We start from the raw sequence: 19225 nt of genomic DNA, 5'->3' as shown, positions 1-19225 counted from the left end.
TCTCCCCGGCTACGGCACTCCGGTGTAGCTCTCACCTCATTGGATGACCTTTTGCCTTCCTATGGTTCCGGTTCCGGATCAGTGCTGCCGCACGCCGTGATACTACCCAATGGATTCAACCACCCCTGCACTCTCTCCTGTCCTTTTTCTCATCAGCGACTGCTTATCTGGCATTCCTGGATGGCCTCTCATCACTTAAAAATCAATATGTTCAAGACTGAGCTCCTTCTAATTCTACTACAGTTTCTAACTTTCTAACTTTTCTGTCAATGTTGGCAACACCACTATCTTCCCATCACCCCAAGTCCGCTGCATAGGAGTTACACTTGACTCCAATTTGTCCTTCATACCCCACATCCTAATTGCTCTCTTCATCCTGTCGCAACCACCTACTCAATATCTCCACAATTCATCTGTTTCTGAGTGCTGAAACTGTTAAACAGCTAACCTTTCCATTCATTTTTATAAAGAAGCCTATTAAAGGCCACAATTGATGTTGTAATGTGGTTTCTGTGGATGGCTTGTGGCTGATTACATCTAGTCATCTGTTGCTAGTGAATTTGGTCTATATGGTTTGCTGGGAATGTGCCCTTAAGTCACTATTCATGATAAAGCGTATAACAAGCCAGAACGGTTATTGTAGTGTGGTTTCTCTGGATAGTATGTGGTTGATTACACTTATTACATTTAGTCATATGTAATCGGTGAATTTGGTGTATCTGGTTTACTGGGAAGCTGCAGTTCCGCCACTTTTCATGAAAAAGCGTATTACTGTCCAGAACGGGTATTGGAACGTGGTTTCTGTTGATGGTTTGTGGTTGTTTAAAGTTATTATAGCTATAGTTATGTGTGGCTGGTGAATTTTGTCTGTATATGGTGCTGGGAATGTGCTGTTCTGTCACTTTTCATTAAAAAAGCGTATTAAAGGCCGGAACAGATATCATAATGTGGTTTATGTGGATGGTTTGTGGCTGATTACACTTATTACATTTAGTCATGGGTGACTGGTGAATTTGGTTTGATGGTAAGGTGCTGTTCCGTCACTTTTCATGAAAAGTGTATTGCCGTCCGGAAGGGTATTGGAATGTGGTTTCTGTGGGTCGTTTGTGATTAAAGTGAATGTCAACTCAACCATACCTGTTTACGCCATATGTTTAATCAAAACAATTTAGGGGGACTTTCATTCATCGTTTTTGCAGGTCTTAAAATTGTAAGTTGAAAAATACCTTATACTATTGTTTTTTCAATCACGCTTCCTCCACCCGCCATTTAGTTCCTTTTTTTGTGGTTGATTGACATCAAGGATTTCCAATAGTGTTTCCCACCCTGTGGCGTCCAGCCCCTTTTTTACAACGTCATGCACTTCTTCTGCGCATGCGTTACATGGGAATCTCCTTTTCGGAAGCAATGCGTGTCCACGAGACACGCATGCTCTATCGATACAACATAGTCTATGTTGTATCGATAGAGCATGCGTGTCTCATAGAGTATACTTTCAGCTCTGCCTGCCGGGGGATTTAACACAGTAGGCTGCCTGTTATGGGGGATATACAGAAGAGGGCTACCCTTGAATGCAAAATCCTCCAGCTCAGCCAGCAGACTCTTTCTCGCTGCCCTCCGCCCGAGAACTGTACCTGAGCGAAGTGAGATGTTAGGGCCAGCAGCGACGAGTTGAGCAGGTCCTGCTCTTCCTCCAGCTTTCTCAGCTTCTCCGCCATCTCCCCGGTCACCGCTAGCAGACCAACAGACCTACCACCGACTTCACCCTTCAGCACATCTGCCAGGTTTGAGGCCTGCTCCTCGGCATCTTCAGCCACTGCACCAACCGGAGACCAGCGCTCCCCGGTGTAGGGCTCCCTGTCAGATAAGGAGATCTCGTCGGCAGACATGGCAGCGCTGTCATTTTGAGCATGGCAGCGCTGTCATGTTGAGGAATTCTGGTGACGTCAGCACAAAGCTGCAGCTGCCTGTTGCCCTGGAAACGTCGGAAACACATACTTCGGGTTTGTTGTACACAATATGCGCATGCGTTAAAAGCATACATCAGTTTGGAACGCATGCGTATAGTAAGGGCGCATAGTAAGAGCTCCACGGGTGCGCGCTTTCAAGGAAGTGCCGGATGGGAGGAGTTCAATCTCAAACCGGAGATAAGTTGTTTTTTAAACTATTATACAAATTGTTTATTTATTTATTTTAAAAAGTTAGCGGTTGGAATAGCGAAGTGCTAAACTAGTGTTAGGAGGCTTCAGGATTTGAAAACTTAACATTCACTTTAATCTTATCACATCTAGTTAAGTGAGGCTGGTAAATTTGGTCTGTATATGTTGCTGGGAAGGTGCCGTTCCATCACTTATCATGAAAAAGTGTATTACAGGCCGGAACGGGTATTGGAACGTGGTTTCTGTGGATGGTTTGTAGTTGATTACACTTATTTCATCTAGTTATGTGTGGCTGCTGAATTTGGTCTGTAAATGGTGCTGGGAAAGTGCTGTTCCATCAGTTTTAATGAAAAAGTGTATTACATGCCGGAAGAGATATCATAATATGTTTTCTGTGGATAGTTTGTGGCTGATTACACTTATTACATTTAGTCATGTGTGACTGCTGAATTTGGTGTATTTGGTTTGCTGGGAAGGTGCCGTTCCGTCACTTTTCATGAAAAAGCGTATTACCAGCCAGAATGAGTATTGGAACGTGGTTTTTGTGGATGGTTTGTGGTTGATTACACTTATCACATCTAGTTATGTGGGGCTGGTGAATTAGTTCTGTCTATGTTGCTGGGAAGGTGCTGTTCCATCACTTTTCATGAAAAAGCGTATTACAGCCCGGAACGGGTATTAGAACGTGGTTTCTGGGGATGGTTTGTGGTTTATTACACTTATCACATCTAGTTATGTGTGGCTGCTGAATTTGGTCTTTATATGCTGTTGGGAAGGTGCTGTCCCATCAATTTTCATGAAAAAGCATATTACTCGCCGGAACAGATATCATAATGTGGTTTCTGTGCATGGTTTGTGGCTGATTACACTTTTTATATTTAGCCATGTGTGACTGGTGAATTTTATGTATCTAGTTTTCTGGGAAGGTGCTGTTCCGTCACTATTTATAAAAAAACGTATTAAAGGCCGGAACAGATATCATAATGTTAAGGTACCGTTCCGTCACTTTTCATGAAAAAGCTTATTACCGGCCAGAACGGGTATTGGAATGTGGTTTCTGTGGATGATGTGTGGTTGATTACACTTATCACATCTAGTTATGTGTGGCTGGTGAATTTGGTTTGTATATGTTGATGGGAAGGTGCCGTTACGATACTTTTCATGAAAAAGCGTATTTCAGGCATTGGAATGTGGCTGATTACACTTATTACATTTAGTCATGGGTGACTTGGGAATTTGGTGTATTTGGGTTTTTGGGAAGGTGCTGTTCCGGGCTGTTATATTTGGTTCAGGACATTATTTTGGTAGTTAAAGGGTTAATCAAATATTATAGCACAAAGATTATTGTTCCTAAAATTGTTCTCAAGAGTCTAACACATCCCATTATATTTTGAATCAAATTCCTTCATAAAAGACCTGTTCCGGCCTGTTCCGTTCTGGCTTTTACACCGTCCCTATATTTATTGAAATGGCTCAAACGGATAATATACTGATTAGAAATGTTCTCGCCATCTATAATTGCAGAAGTGTGAAATAATTAAATGGACATGAAAACCATTTATTTTCCCTTCACAATTCTTTTTTTTTTTTTTACTTCTATTGTCTAATTTGTTTTGTTCTCTTGGTATTCTTTGTTGAATAGCATACCTAGGTAGGCTCACAAGCTGATTGATGGCTGCACATATATGCCTCATGTTATTGGTTCACCAATGTGCATTGCTGTTTCTTCAACAAAGGATACTAAAAGAATTAAGCAAATTAGTTAATAGAAGTAAAGTGAAATGTTGTTAAAAATTCCATTCTCTATCTGAATCATGAAAGAAAAATTTCGGGTTTCATGTCTCTTTAAAGGATCCACTCCATATTTACTTTTAGGCGCCTTACAAAGGTAGTTTTGAAGAGTTATATGTAATGCATAATGCATATCTAATCTAAAAAGTTGGAAGCAGAAATATATTCTATACAAAAAGAGAGAAGCGCTCAACCTGGGAATGAACAATAGCATAATAGCTTGTTCTATGGCTAGTTACAACCCTAGAAGCAGCCTCTTTGTGTTCAACATGTGCCTTTCACAGAGTATAACTTTACTGCAGTATATCAGTCTGATCCTGACTAAATGGTGCAGTCCAGTCCCGAAAAACCAGGCAATCCCCCTCTGAACGAAACGGCAAAACCCCAGACGTACGTTTCGGCCTAGTGTGGGTTTCATTTGTGAGGTGCAGCCATATCCCTCTAGGCCAGAGCTTTCCAAACTTTTAATGTTGGTGACACACTTTTTAAACCTACATCATTTTGCGACACAGTAATTCAGTTGTACTAGCAGCAAACAGGAGGTTAAATTAAATTGTTTTAAGAGATACGGACACATACATAAATTATTATAACGAAATGTATTTACAAGTAACAGTATGTATGTGCAAGAATTAAAAAAAGTTTAATAACACCAATAGCTACTTACTATTTTAATGGAATGTATGAGGTTGATGGGATGAACACAGTTTCTGAATATTTTGTGGAATATTGGATAAAGACACTCGCATTTCATCAGCAATGCAATGCAATACTGGGAGCTAGCTCCAAAAATACCCCAACAATTTTAATTCTGACTTCAGCTCAGCGTTTAAGCTGCTGCCCTCAAAGATCTGCAAGTCCGACTGACTACTGCCCACGCTGCAAACACACTGCTATCCTACTCACTGACTACACATGCAGTCATAAGCCGATTTTTGAGATTACACATGCAGTCACGAGCTAATGTGCCGCCAAAGCCACCAATGGGAATAGTTTCAGTTCCCACTGAGCTGCGCCAATAGCTTAAGGTGATCTATGACCCACTAGGTATCAATCACGTGTCAACCATGTGATATGCATAGCAGGCAGACGGCAAGTCAGAAACCAAAAAAAAAATGTAAAAAAAAAATTCAATTAAAAGAAATTTGTGCTGAAGCAGGGACACACCTACACACTGCCGCCGACACACTAATGTGTCACGACACACAGTTTGGAAAGCATTGCTCTAGGCACACTGAGCAAAACAATCAAACACTGTACCAATAAAATTATGATTTGTGATAATTGAGGTAACATAATAAAAAAAAAATGTAGTGGTTTCATGGTAATGTAGATGTAAATAATATATTTTAAATAAGTTTATTTTACAGTCACTTTATTTCTTTTACAAGATATGATGAGTCCACGGATTTCATCCTTATGGGATTACGCCTCCTGGTCAGCAGGAGGAGGCAAAGAGCACCATAGCAGAGCTGTATATATAGCTCCTCCCTTCCCTCCCACTCCAGTCATTCTCTTTGCCTGTGTTAGTGATAGGAAGAGGTAAAGTGAGGTGTAAGTTTAGATTCTCCAATCAAGAGTTTATTATTTTCAAATGGTGCCAGTGTGTACTATTTTACTCAGGGTACAGCTATAGGGTCTGTGCAGATTACATTCGTCCTCTGTGACTTCCAATGGGGGCTGCCCTGATGAATATGGTCTTAGCAAGTTTTATCTAAGACCCAGTTTGTTCCCACAGATTCCTGGAGGAGATGAAGGACCTCTTGCAGTGTGGGACGAGTCATGTTGTTACTCAACATGGAGGTATGCACAGTCTTTTATTTTCTGTGACACTTGGTACCTCAGAAAGTACTGTCTCTATCTATAAGCTGACCTATGTCTGTGCCCTATTATATCTCGGAGCAGGATATGGCTGGGGGTAAACAGAGAAGGCTGCTGTCATTATGGGATAATGAAAATATGAGGGTAAAAAGTAAGATGGACAAACACTATTTTAACCCTTTCATGTGTGGGCTGACGCTGAGGGTTCTCGGGGTGGTGAACACCCCGAGACCACATAATTTTAAATATGCTTGCGGCATGATTATTGTGTCTTGGACAGGGGGACTGGCTTCATGTTGGGCACTTTAATGAGGTGCAACGATACTCCGGTGGCTCCATTTTTGTTTTTCATTATAAAGTAATGAGCCGCACGGGGGTTCCGCTCTGATACGCCCACGATGGGCGGGGCACTCTTTCACGCGCAAGTAGAATCAGCGCAGTGCCTGTCTGGGAGTCGGTCGGATGTTTGACTCCTGCGTTCTGTCTGGACCGCATGGGTAGTTGGAACTCAGGCGGTCTAGACACTCTGCTGCACAGGTGACGTTCTTTGTCTCAGAGAGGGGGCAGGTAAGCGCCACAGCGGAGCTGTGGCGAGGTGTTATATCTGAAGTATAAATTTGAAGGTGCAGTTATCCTTTAAGAGTTAGTTCACTATTCATGGGATACGTATAACTGAGACCTTTATTTTTCAAGGCCACAATTATAAGTGTTTTCAGCCGCACAGTGTGCTGCGCAATGATTTTTTAAAGACACAGTTGTTTTTATTCTTTAACAAGATCGTGCGTAAAAAGTGTTTGATATAACTGAATATAATTTTCTGTTTTTTACTATGGATGACCTTGAAGCCAGTACTTGTTCCATGTGTTTAAATGCCATTGTGGAACCCCCGCTTACTTTTTGTCCCTCATGCACCGAGAGGGCATTGCAATGTAAAGAGCGAATTTTCTTTAACAAAAATATGGCTCAGGATGTTTCTCAGACTGATGAGACTCGGGGTATGCCAATTCTTTCTCCCCAAGCGTCACAGTCCTTAACACCCACTCAAGTGACGCCATGTTCTTCAGCTGCGTCCACTTCTTTTACTCTGCAGGATATGGCTGCAGTTATGTCATCCACCCTTACAGAAGTTTTATCCAAGTTGCCAGTGTTACAGGGCAAACGCAGCAGGACAGAAGCCACTTTGGTTCATGTGACTTCTGATGCTTTGATGGCTATCTCCGATGTGTCCTCCCAGGGATCTGATTTGGGGGGTAGGGAACTTCTGTCTGAGGGGGAACTTTCAGACTCAGGGAGTGCGTTACCTCAGACAGACTCGGACGTCATGTCCTTCAGATTTAAGCTAGAACACCTCCGCCTGTTACTTCAGGAGGTTTTAGCGACTCTGGATGATTGTGACTCTATTGTGGTACCACCAGAGAAATTGTGTATGATGGACAAATACTTAGAGGTTCCTTCTTATTCTGATGTGTTTCCGGTACCTAAGAGAATTTCGGAAATTGTTACGCGGGAATGGGAAAGACCGGGTATCCCGTTCTTACCTTCTCCTAATTTTAAGAAAATGTATCCTATAGCTGACACTGTTCGGGATTCTTGGCAAACGGTCCCTAAGGTGGAGGGAGCTATATCTACCCTGGCTAAGCGTACAACTATCCCTATTGAGGACAGTTGTGCTTTCAAAGATCCTATGGATAAAAAGTTGGAGGGTCTTCTAAAAAAGCTATTTATTCATCAGGGTTTTCTATTACAACCGACGGCACCAGTTACAACTGCGGCTGCCTTTTGGTTTGACGCCTTAGAAGAGTCTCTTAAGACTGAGACTCCTTTAGAGGAAATACTAGATAGAATTAAGGCCCTTAAGTTGGCTAATTCTTTTGTTATGGATGCTGCCTTTCAGATCGCCAAGCTGGCAGCTAAGAATGCAGGATTTGCCATTTTATCGCGAAGAGCTTTATGGTTTAAATCTTGGTCTGCGGATGTGTCCTCTAAATCAAAGCTTTTGGCTATTCCTTTCAAAGGAAAGACCCTGTTCGGGCCTGACTTCAAAGAAATCATTTCTGACATTACGGGAGGTAAGGGTCATCTCCTGCCTCAGGATAAAACAGCTAAACAGGGGGTAAACAGAGTAATTTTTGTTCCTTTCGAAACTTCAAGGGAATCCCTTCTTCTACTTCTGCTAAACAGGAAGGGAATTTTGCACAAACCAAGTCCATCTGGAGACCCAACCAGACTTGGAACAAGGGTAAACAAGCTAAGAAGCCCGCTGCTGCTCCCAAAACAGCATGAAGGGGCGGCGCCCGATCCGGGACCGGATCTAGTAGGGGGCAGACTTTCTCTCTTTGTCCAGGCTTAGATAAGAGATGTTCAGGATCCCTGGACACTGGAAATTGTGTCTCAAGGGTATCAGCTGGAGTTCAAAAATTCCTTCCCAAGGGGAAGGTTTTTTCTTTTACGATTGTCTGTAGACCAGATAAAAAGATAGGCGTTCTTACATTGTGTAAAAGACCTCTCCACTATGGGAGTAATTTGTCCTGCCCCAATACAGGGACAGGGTTTTTACTCAAATCTTTTTGTGGTTCCCAAAAAAGAGGGAACGTTCCGACCCATTTTAGATCTCAAGAGTCTAAACAAGTTTCTCAGAGTCCCGTCCTTCAAGATGGAGACTATTCGGACAATTCTTCCATTGATCCAGGAGGGTCGATATATGACTACTGTGGACTTAAAGGATGCATATCTTCATATTCCTATCCACAGAGATCATAACCAGTTCCTGAGGTTTGCCTTTCTTGAGAAACATTTTCAGTTTGTGGCCCTTCCTTTCGGGTTGGCCACGGCACCCAGGATCTTCACGAAGGTTCTAGGTTCTCTGCTGGCGGTTCTCAGACCGCAGGGCATTGCAGTGGCGCCTTATCTGGACGATATTCTGATCCAGGCGTCTTATCAGCTGACAAAGTCTCATACTGAAATTGTTCTATCCTTTCTAAGGACTCACGGGTGGAAAGGGAATCTAGAAAAGAGTTCATTAACTCCACAGACAAGGGTTCCTTTCCTGGGAACTCTTATAGACTCTGTAGCCATGAAAATCTTTTTGACGGAAGTCAGAAAATTAAAGATTCTGAATACATGCCGAACCCTTCAGTCCAATCCACGGCCATCAGTGGCTCAGTGCATGGAGGTAATTGGATTGATGGTGGCGGCTATGGACATCATTCCGTTTGCTCGTTTTCATCTCAGACCTCTACAACTGAGCATGCTCAGGCAGTGGAATGGAGATTATGCAAATTTGTCTCCTCAGATAGATCTGGATCAGGAGACAAGAGACTATCTTCTTTGGTGGTTGTCGCCGGATCATCTGTCCCAAGGGACGTGCTTCCGCAGACCCTCATGGGTGATAGTGACAACGTACGCCAGTCTACTAGGTTGGGGTGCAGTCTGGAATTCCCTGAAGGCTCAGGGTGTGTGGACTCGGTCGGAGTCTCTACTTCCAATCAATATTCTGGAATTGAGAGCAATATTCAATGCGCTTCACGCTTGGACTCAGTTGGCTGCGGCCAAATTCATCCGGTTTCAGTCGGACAGCATCACGACTGTGGCTTACATCAATCATCGGGGAGGAACAAGGAGTTCCTTAGCGATGACAGAAGTATCGAAAATCATTCGGTGGGCGGAGGCTCACTCTTGTTATCTGTCAGCAATCTACATCCCAGGAGTGGACAACTGGGAAGCGGATTTTTTGAGCAGACAGACGTTTCATCAGGGGGAATGGGAACTCCATCCAGAGGTCTTTGTCACCCTGATTCTCAGATGGGGCAGACCGGAGCTAGATCTTATGGCATCTCGTCAGAATGCCAAGCTCCTGAGATACGGATCCAGGTCCAGGGATCCTCAGGCCGAACTGATAGATGCCTTGGTCGTTCAACCTAGCTTATGTGTTTCCACCGTTTGCTCTCCTTCCTTGGGTGATTGCTCGGATCAAACAGGAGAGGGCTTCAGTGATTCTCATCGCTCCTGCGTGGCCTCGCAGGACTTGGTATGCTGATCTGGTGGACATGTCCTCTCTGCCACCGTGGAAACTTCCATTGAGGCAGGAGCTTCTCATTCAGGGACCCTTCCATCATCCGAATCTTGTTTCTCTGCAGCTGACTGCTTGGAGATTGAACGCTTGATTTTATCTATGCGAGGGTTCTCTGATTCGGTCATTGATACCTTGATTCAGGCACGTAAGCCTGTTACTAGAAAAGTTTACCATAAGATATGGCGTAAATATCTTTATTGGTGCGAATCCAAGGGCTACTCATGGAGTAGGGTTAGGATTCCCAGGATTTTATCTTTTCTCCAAGAAGGATTGGAGAAAGGGTTGTCAGCAAATTCCTTAAAGGGACACATTTCTGCTTTGTCTATTTTGCTACACAAACGTCTGTCAGATGTTCCAGATGTTCAATCTTTTTGTCAGGCTCTGACTAGAATCAGGCCTGTGTTTAGACCAATAGCTCCCCCTTGGAGTTTGAATTTAGTTCTTAATGTTCTTCAAGGGGTTCCGTTTGAACCTATGCATTCCATAGATATTAAGTTATCTTGGAAAGTTTTATTTTTGGTTGCTATTTCTTCTGCTTGCAGAGTTTCTGAGCTTTCTGCTTTACAATGTGATTCTCCATATCTTATTTTCCATTCTGATAAGGTGGTTTTACGTACCAAACCTGGATTTCTTTTTAAGGTTGTTTCTAATAAGAATATTAATCAGGAAATTGTTGTTCCTTCCCTGTGTCCTAATCCTTCTTCTAAGAAGGAGCGTCTGTTACATAACTTGGACGTGGTCCGTGCCCTGAAGTTTTACTTGCAGGCGACTAAAGATTTTCGTCAATCATCTTCATTATTTGTTGTTTTTTCTGGAAGACGTAGGGGCCAGAAAGCTATGGCTACCTCTCTTTCTTTTTGGCTGAAGAGTATCATCCGTTTGGCTTATGAGACTGCTGGACAGCAGCCTCCTGAAAGAATTACGGCTCATTCTACTAGGGCTGTGGCTTCCTCATGGGCATTTAAAAATGATGCTTCTGTTGAACAAATTTGCAAGGCTGCAACTTTATCATCTCTTCATACTTTTTCCAAATTTTTCAAGTTTGATACTTTTGCCTTGTCCGAGGCTGTTTTTGGGAGAAAAGTTCTTCAAGCAGTGGTGCCTTCCGTTTAGGTTCCTGTCTTATCCCTCCCTTTCATCCGTGTCCTATAGCTTTGGTAATTGTATCCCATAAGTAAGGATGAAATCCGTGGATTCGTCATATCTTGTAAAAGAAAAGGAAATTTATGCTTAACTGATAAATGTATTTCTTTTACAATATGACGAGTCCACGGCCCACCCTGTCGTTTTTCTAAGACAGGTCTTATTTTTGTTAAACTTCAGTCTCCTCTGCACCTTGGCTTTTCCTTTCTCTTCCTAACTTCGGTCGAATGACTGGAGTGGGAGGGAAGGGAGGAGCTATATATACAGCTCTGCTGTGGTGCTCTTTGCCTCCTCCTGCTGACCAGGAGGCGTAATCCCATAAGTAAGAATGAAATCCGTGGACTCGTCATATCGTAAAAGAAATAAATTTATCAGGTAAGCATAAATTTCCTTTTTCTATTTTTAAATTTACTTTGTTATATTGGTACCCTTTGTTGAAAAATTATTTGTACATATCCCACATTACTGGGAGCTAGCTTGCGATTGGTGGCTACACACATTTGTCTCTTGTCATTGGCTTTTCCAGGTATATTCAGCTAGCTCCTAGTATTGTATTGCTGTTCATGAGCTGACTTTAACTGTGTGTTTAATCTGTTTGCAGGGGTTAAATGCAAGCAATATTGCAATAATAAAATACTTTAACATATTAGAGCATTTTCATTTTAAACTTTTATAGCTCTTTAACAGATCTCTTAATTACACAGCAGATAAGCACAACATCAACTGTTAACAATTATATTGCTCATGCTGCAAAAGTGTAGCTCTTTGGCATAAAGTGTTTAAAGGGACAGCATACACTCATTTTCATATAACTGCATGTAATAGACACTACTATAAAGAATAAGATGCACAGATACTGATATAAAAATCCAGTATAAAACCGTTTAAAAACGTACCTAGAAGCTTTCAGTTTAGCTCTGCTGAAAAGGCAGTTGGAAAGCCCACTGCAAGTGGCAAATAAGACACTCCCCCCTCCCCCTTCTTTTGCATATGAAAAGACCCTTTACACAAACAGGATCAAGCTGGAGAAGGTAGCTGACGGTATTCACATAAAACTTTGGGGCTTGGTTAGGAGTCTGAAAATCAGAGCAATGTTCTTTAAAAATAAGCAAAATTATACATTTCTCCAACATTGGTGTGTCCGGTCCACGGCATCATCCTTACTTGTGGGATATTCTCTTCCCCAACAGGAAATGGCAAAGAGTCCCAGCAAAGCTGGTCACATGATCCCTCCTAGGCTCCGCCCACCCCAGTCATTCTCTTTGCCGTTGCACAGGCAACATCTCCATGGAGATGGTTAAGAGTTTTTTGTAGTTTTATTCTTCTATCAAGTGTTTGTTATTTTAAAATAGTGCTGGTATGTACTATTTACTCTGAAACAGAAAAGGATGAAGATTTCTGTTTGTAAGAGGAAGATGATTTTTAGCAGACCGTAACTAAAATCGATTGCTGTTTCCACACAGGACTGTTGAGATGAAGTAACTTCAGTTGGGGGAAACAGTTAGCAGTCTTTTCTGCTTAAGGTATGACTAGCCATATTTCTAACAAGACCATGTAATGCTGGAAGGCTGTCATTTCCCCTCATGGGGACCGGTAAGCCATTTTCTTAGTTAAACATAAAAGAATAAAGGGCTTCAAAAAGGGCTTAAAAACTGGTAGACATTTTTCTGGGCTAAAACAATTGCTTTACTAGGCATATTATGCAGATTCTAACTAATTATTGGTATTATAATCTTGGGGAACGTTTAGAAAAACGGCAGGCACTGTGTTGGACACCTTTTTCAGATGGGGGCCTTTCTAGTTATAGACAGAGCCTCATTCTGGGACTGTATAGGGGTTAAATGTAAAAACGGCTCCGGTTCCGTTAATTTAAGGGTTAAAGCTCTGAAATTTGGTGTGCAATACTTTTAATGCTTTAAGACACTGTGGTGAAATTTTGGTGAATTTTGAACAATTCCTTCATACTTTTTCACATATTCAGTAATAAAGTGTTTTCAGTTTGAAATTTAAAGTGACAGTAACGGTTTTATTTTAAAACGTTTTTTGTGCTTTGTTGACAAGTTTAAGCCTGTTTAACATGTCTGTACCATCAGATAAGCTATGTTCTATATGTATGAAAGCCAATGTGTCTCCCCATTTAAATTTATGTGATAATTGTGCCATAGTGTCCAAACAAAGTAAGGACAGTAATGCAACAGATAATGATATTGCCCAAGATGATTCCTCAAATGAGGGGAGTAAACATGATACTACATCATCCCCTACTGTGTCTACACCAGTTATGCCCACACAGGAGGCCCCTAGTACATCTAGTGCGCCAATACTTATTACCATGCAACAATTAACGGCTGTAATGGATAACTCCATAGCAAATCTTTTATCCAAAATGCCTACTTATCAGAGAAAGCGTGAAGAGCAAGAGGACGCTGATGATAACTGTTCTGACATACCCTCACACCAATCTCAAGGGGCCATGAGGGAGGTTTTGTCTGATGGAGAAATTTCAGATTCAGGAAAAATTTCTCATCAAGCTGAACCTGATGTTGTGACATTTAAAATTAAATTAGAACATCTCCGCGCACTGCATAAGGAGGTGTTATCTACTCTGGATGATTGTGACAATTTGGTCATTCCAGAGAAATTATGTAAGATGGACAAGTTCCTAGAGGTTCCGGTGCCCCCCGACGCTTTTCCTATACCCAAGCGGGTGGCGGACATAGTAAATAAAGAGTGGGAAAGGCCCGGCATACCTTTTGTTCCCCCCCCCCCCCTATATTTAAGAAGTTATTTCCTATAGTCGGCCCCAGAAAGGACTTATGGCAGACAGTCCCCAAGGTCGAGGGGGCGGTTTCTACTCTAAACAAACGCACTACTATTCCTATCGAAGATAGTTGTGCTTTCAAAGATCCTATGGATAAGAAATTAGAGGGTTTGCTTAAAAAGATTTTTGTACAGCAAGGTTACCTTCTACAACCAATTTCATGCATTGTTCCTGTCACTACGGCAGCGTGTTTCTGGTTCGAGGAACTAGAAAAATGAGGAGGTTATGGACAGAGTTCAAGCACTTAAATTGGCTAACTCTTTTGTTTTATATGCCGCTTTGCAATTAGCTAGATTAGCGGCGAAAAATTCAGGGTTTGCTGTCGTGGCGCGCAGAGTGCTTTGGCTAAAGTCTTGGTCAGCGGATGTGTCTTCCAAGACAAAATTGCTTAACATTCCTTTCAAAGGTAAACATTATTTGGACATGATTTGAAAGAGATTATTTCAGACATCACTGGGGGAAAGGGCCACGCCCTCCCACAGGATAGGTCTTTTAAGGCTAATAATAAGCCTAATTTTCGTCCCTTTCGCAGAAACGGACCAGTCTCTAATTCTGTATCCTCTAAGCAAGAGGGTAATACTTCACAACCCAAACCAGCCTGGAAACCAATACTAGGCTGGAACAAGGGTAAGCAGGCCAAGAAGCCTACCACTGCTACCAAAACAGCATGAAGGGATAGCCCCCGATCCGGGACCGGATCTAGTGGGGGGCAGACTTTCTCTCTTTGCTCAGGCTTGGGCAAGAGATGTTCAGGATCCTTGGGCGCTAGAAATAGTTTCTCAAGGTTATCTCCTGGAATTCAAGGAACTACCCCCAAGGGGAAGGTTCCACAGGTCTCAATTATCTTCAAACCAAATAAAGAGACAGGCATTCTTACATTGTGTAGAAGACCTGTTAAAGATGGGAGTGATACATCCAGTTCCAATAAGAGAACAAGGAATGGGATTTTATTCCAATCTGTTCATAGTTCCCAAAAAAGAGGGAACATTCAGACCAATTTTGGATCTAAAGATCCTAAACAAATTTCTCAGGGTACCATCGTTCAAAATGGAAACTATTCGAACGATCCTACCTACTATCCAGGAAAATCAATTTATGACTACCGTGGATTTAAAGGATGCGTACCTACATATTCCTATCCACAAGGAACATCATCAGTTCCTAAGGTTCGCTTTTCTGGACAAGCATTACCAGTTTATGGCACTTCCATTTGGATTAGCCACTGCTCCAAGGATTTTCACAAAGGTACTAGGGTCCCTTCTAGGGGTTCTAAGACCAAGGGGCATTGCAGTAGTACCTTACTTGGACGACATCCTGATTCAAGCGTCGTCCCTGTCAAAATCAAAGGCTCATACGGACATCGTCCTAGCCTTTCTCAGATCTCACGGATGGAAGGTGAACAAAGAAAAAAGTTCTCTGTCCCCGTCAACAAGAGTTCCCTTCTTGAGAACATTAATAGATTCCTTAGAAATGAGGATTTTTCTGACAGAGGTCAGAAAATCAAAACTTCTAAGCTTTTGTCAAGTACTTCATTCTGTTCCTCGTCCTTCCATAGCGCAGTGCATGGAAGTAATAGGATTGATGGTTGCAACAATGGACATAGTTCCTTTTGCACGAATTCATCTAAGACCATTACAACTGTGCATGCTTAGACAGTGGAATGGGGATTATACAGACTTGTCTCCGACGATTCAAGTAGATCAAAAGACCAGAGATTCACTTCGTTGGTGGCTGACCCTGGACAATCTGTCACAGGGAATGAGCTTCCGCAGACCAGAGTGGGTCATTGTCACGACCGACGCCAGCCTAGTGGGCTGGGGCGCGGTCTGGGAATCCCTGAAAGCTCAGGGTCTATGGTCTCGGGAAGAGTCTCTTCTCCCGATAAACATTCTGGAACTGAGAGCGATATTCAATGCTCTCAGAGCTTGGCCTCAACTAGCAAAGGCCAAATTCATAAGGTTTCAGTCAGACAACATGACGACCGTTGCATATATCAATCATCAGGGGGGAACAAGGACTTCCCTGGCGATGAAAGAAGTGACCAAGATAATTCAATGGGCGGAGGATCACTCCTGCCACTTGTCTGCGATCCACATCCCAGGAGTGGAAAATTGGGAAGCGGATTTTCTGAGTCGTCAGACATTCCATCCGGGGGAGTGGGAACTCCATCCGGAAATCTTTGCCCAAATAACTCAATTATGGGGCATTCCAGACATGGATCTGATGGCGTCTCGTCAGAACTTCAAGGTTCCTTGCTACGGGTCCAGATCCAGGGATCCCAAGGGGACCCTAGTAGATGCACTAGTAGCACCTTGGACCTTCAACCTAGCTTATGTATTCCCACCGTTTCCTCTCATCCCCAGGCTGGTAGCCAGGATCAATCAGGAGAGGGCCTCTGTGATCTTGATAGCTCCTGCGTGGCCACGCAGGACTTGGTATGCAGACCTGGTGAATATGTCATCGGCTCCACCATGGAAGCTACCTTTGAGACAGGACCTTCTTGTTCAGGGTCCATTCGAACATCCGAATCTGGTTTCCCTCCAACTGACGGCTTGGAGATTGAACGCTTGATTTTATCAAAGCGTGGGTTTTCAGATTCTGTAATAGATACTCTGATTCAGGCTAGAAAGCCTGTAACTAGAAAAATTTACCATAAAATATGGAAAAAATATATCTGTTGGTGTGAATCTAAAGGATTCCCATGGAACAAGATAAAAATTCCTAAGATTCTATCCTTTCTACAAGAAGGTTTGGAGAAAGGATTATCTGCAAGTTCTCTGAAGGGACAGATCTCTGCTTTATCTGTTTTACTTCACAAAAGACTGGCAGCTGTGCCAGATGTTCAAGCATTTGTTCATGCTCTGGTTAGGATCAAGCCTGTTTACAGACCTTTGACTCCTCCCTGGAGTCTAAATCTAGTTCTTTCAGTTCTTCAAGGGGTTCCGTTTGAACCCTTACGTTCCGTAGATATTAAGTTATCTTGGAAAGTTTTGTTTTTGGTTGCAATTTCTTCTGCTAGAAGAGTTTCAGAGTTATCTGCTCTGCAGTGTTCTCCGCCCTATCTGGTGTTCCATGCAGATAAGGTGGTTTTGCGTACTAATCCTGGTTTTCTTCCGAAAGTTGTTTCCAACAAAAATATTAACCAGGAGATAGTTGTACCTTCTTTGTGTCCGAATCCAGTTTCAAAGAAGGAACGTTTGTTACACAATTTGGACGTAGTCCGTGCTCTAAAATTCTATTTAGAGGCTACTAAAGATTTCAGACAAACATCTTCCTTGTTTGTTGTTTATTCTGGTAAAAGGAGAGGTCAAAAAGCGACTTCTACCTCTCTTTCCTTTTGGCTTAAAAGCATTATCCGATTGGCTTATGAGACTGCCGGACGGCAGCCTCCTGAAAGAATCACAGCTCACTCCACTAGGGCTGTGGCTTCCACATGGGCCTTCAAGAACGAGGCTTCTGTTGACCAGATATGTAAGGCAGCGACTTGGTCTTCACTGCACACTTTTGCCAAATTTTACAAATTTGATACTTTTGCTTCTTCGGAGGCTATTTTTGGGAGAAAGGTTTTGCAAGCCGTGGTGCCTTCCATTTAGGTGACCTGATTTGCTCCCTCCCTTCATCCGTGTCCTAAAGCTTTGGTATTGGTTCCCACAAGTAAGGATGACGCCGTGGACCGGACACACCAATGTTGGAGAAAACAGAATTTATGCTTACCTGATAAATTACTTTCTCCAACGGTGTGTCCGGTCCACGGCCCGCCCTGGTTTTTTAATCAGGTCTGATGAATTATTTTCTCTAACTACAGTCACCACGGTATCATATGGTTTCTCCTATATATATTTCCTCCTGTCCGTCGGTCGAATGACTGGGGTGGGCGGAGCCTAGGAGGGATCATGTGACCAGCTTTGCTGGGACTCTTTGCCATTTCCTGTTGGGGAAGAGAATATCCCACAAGTAAGGATGACGCCGTGGACCGGACACACCGTTGGAGAAAGTAATTTATCAGGTAAGCATAAATTCTGTTTTTTTAAAAAACAAACTTTATGGGCTTTATAAATAGATCATCTACAAAACATTTATGCAAAAAAAAATGAGTGTATAATGGCCCTTTAATATTATTGAGACAACACTATAGGCAATGCTATAGGCCTCTTTCTTTGTGCGTAGGATGACCTGAGGGCAGATGGACGTGGATGTGAGGACTACCGATGCATCGAAGTTGAGACAGATGTGGTGTCAAACACCACAGGATCTGCACGTGTTAAAATTGTAAGTGATTTGAAATAATAAAATGATTTGAATATTTATTAACTCTAATTAACCCCCTCACTACGGGACTTTCAGAGAAAAGCTTGGCCAAAATATTTGAGAATCTTTAGCATGTTTGCTATCGCTCAATTTAAACAGAAATAGAGCCTTGTTTTTTTTTTTTTAATTTACCTGGCAAAATTATATATATATAAAAAAAATTTTAAGAAGATATCCCAAGGTATTGATCTAGGCCCATTTTGGTATATTTCATGCCACCATTTCACCGCCAAATGTCATCAAATAAAAAAAAAATCGTAAATTTTTTTCACAAACTTTGGGTTTCTCACTGAAATCATGGCACACAAATGGTTGTAAATCCTTCTCTGGGATCCCCTTTGTTCATAAATAACAGACATATATAGCTTTGCCATTGCTTCTTGGTAATTAGATGGTCTCTAATTGCAGCTGCGCACCACACTTATATTATTCCCGGCAGTGAAGGGGTTAATTACGTAGCTTGTAAGGTTAATTTTAGCTTTAATGTAGGGTTTACCCTCCCACCTGACATATCCCACCCCTGAGCCCTACCTGATTCTCTCAAACAGCTCTCTTCCTGTTCTCTTAAAAAAAATTTGCAAAATTACTTACCCTTTAGTGTTGCCAAGTGTAGCCTGCTCCACCCCCCTTATCAGTGTCCTACTCCAAACCTTGTGGTATCATATAACAAAGTGTGCATGTGAGGATAATTACTTAAAGGGACAGTATACTGTAAAATTGTTTCCCATTACTTTTTTTTTTACCAACTGCAGAGTATAACATGTATGGGAATTTGCTTTTTGAAGCAACAACCTTATAAAATGGTTTGAGCTTGTAGGTATAATCAGATCTTATGTACTTGTGCATGCTTCCGTAAACCAAAGACCAATACTTGGAGAGAACAATGGAAAATTAACATTTTATTACCTTATCTCTTCTATACCCCACTGAGAGTGTAATTTCTTCTTTTGGCTATGTTTACACAGCTTATCTGTAGCTTGGACCTAAGGCCATAAACTTTCAGAATAAGTGGGCATAATACCACAGGCTAAATCAACTACTGGTATTTCAAATTCCAATATAAGGGTAAAGGAAATACTTTTAAACAATTTAGTACACTCCAGCAGGTAA

At 42.2% G+C, this 19225-nt stretch overlaps 1 protein-coding gene across 2 annotated transcripts in view; it reads left to right on the top strand.

Moving 5' to 3' along the window:
* EXOSC7 (exosome component 7) overlaps positions 1-19225 on the top strand; it is a 105488-nt gene that overhangs the window by 4970 nt on the left and 81293 nt on the right. For both annotated transcript variants that reach the window (XM_053714468.1, XM_053714467.1), the window contains exon 2: positions 17975-18076. In XM_053714468.1, coding sequence (XP_053570443.1) covers positions 17975-18076 — 102 coding nt within the window. The remainder of the gene's footprint in view (positions 1-17974; positions 18077-19225) is intronic.

The sequence above is a fragment of the Bombina bombina genome, chromosome 5 (assembly GCF_027579735.1).
Source record: "Bombina bombina isolate aBomBom1 chromosome 5, aBomBom1.pri, whole genome shotgun sequence".
Lineage (NCBI taxonomy): Eukaryota > Metazoa > Chordata > Amphibia > Anura > Bombinatoridae > Bombina > Bombina bombina.
This window is presented reverse-complemented; position numbering and strand designations above follow the sequence as displayed.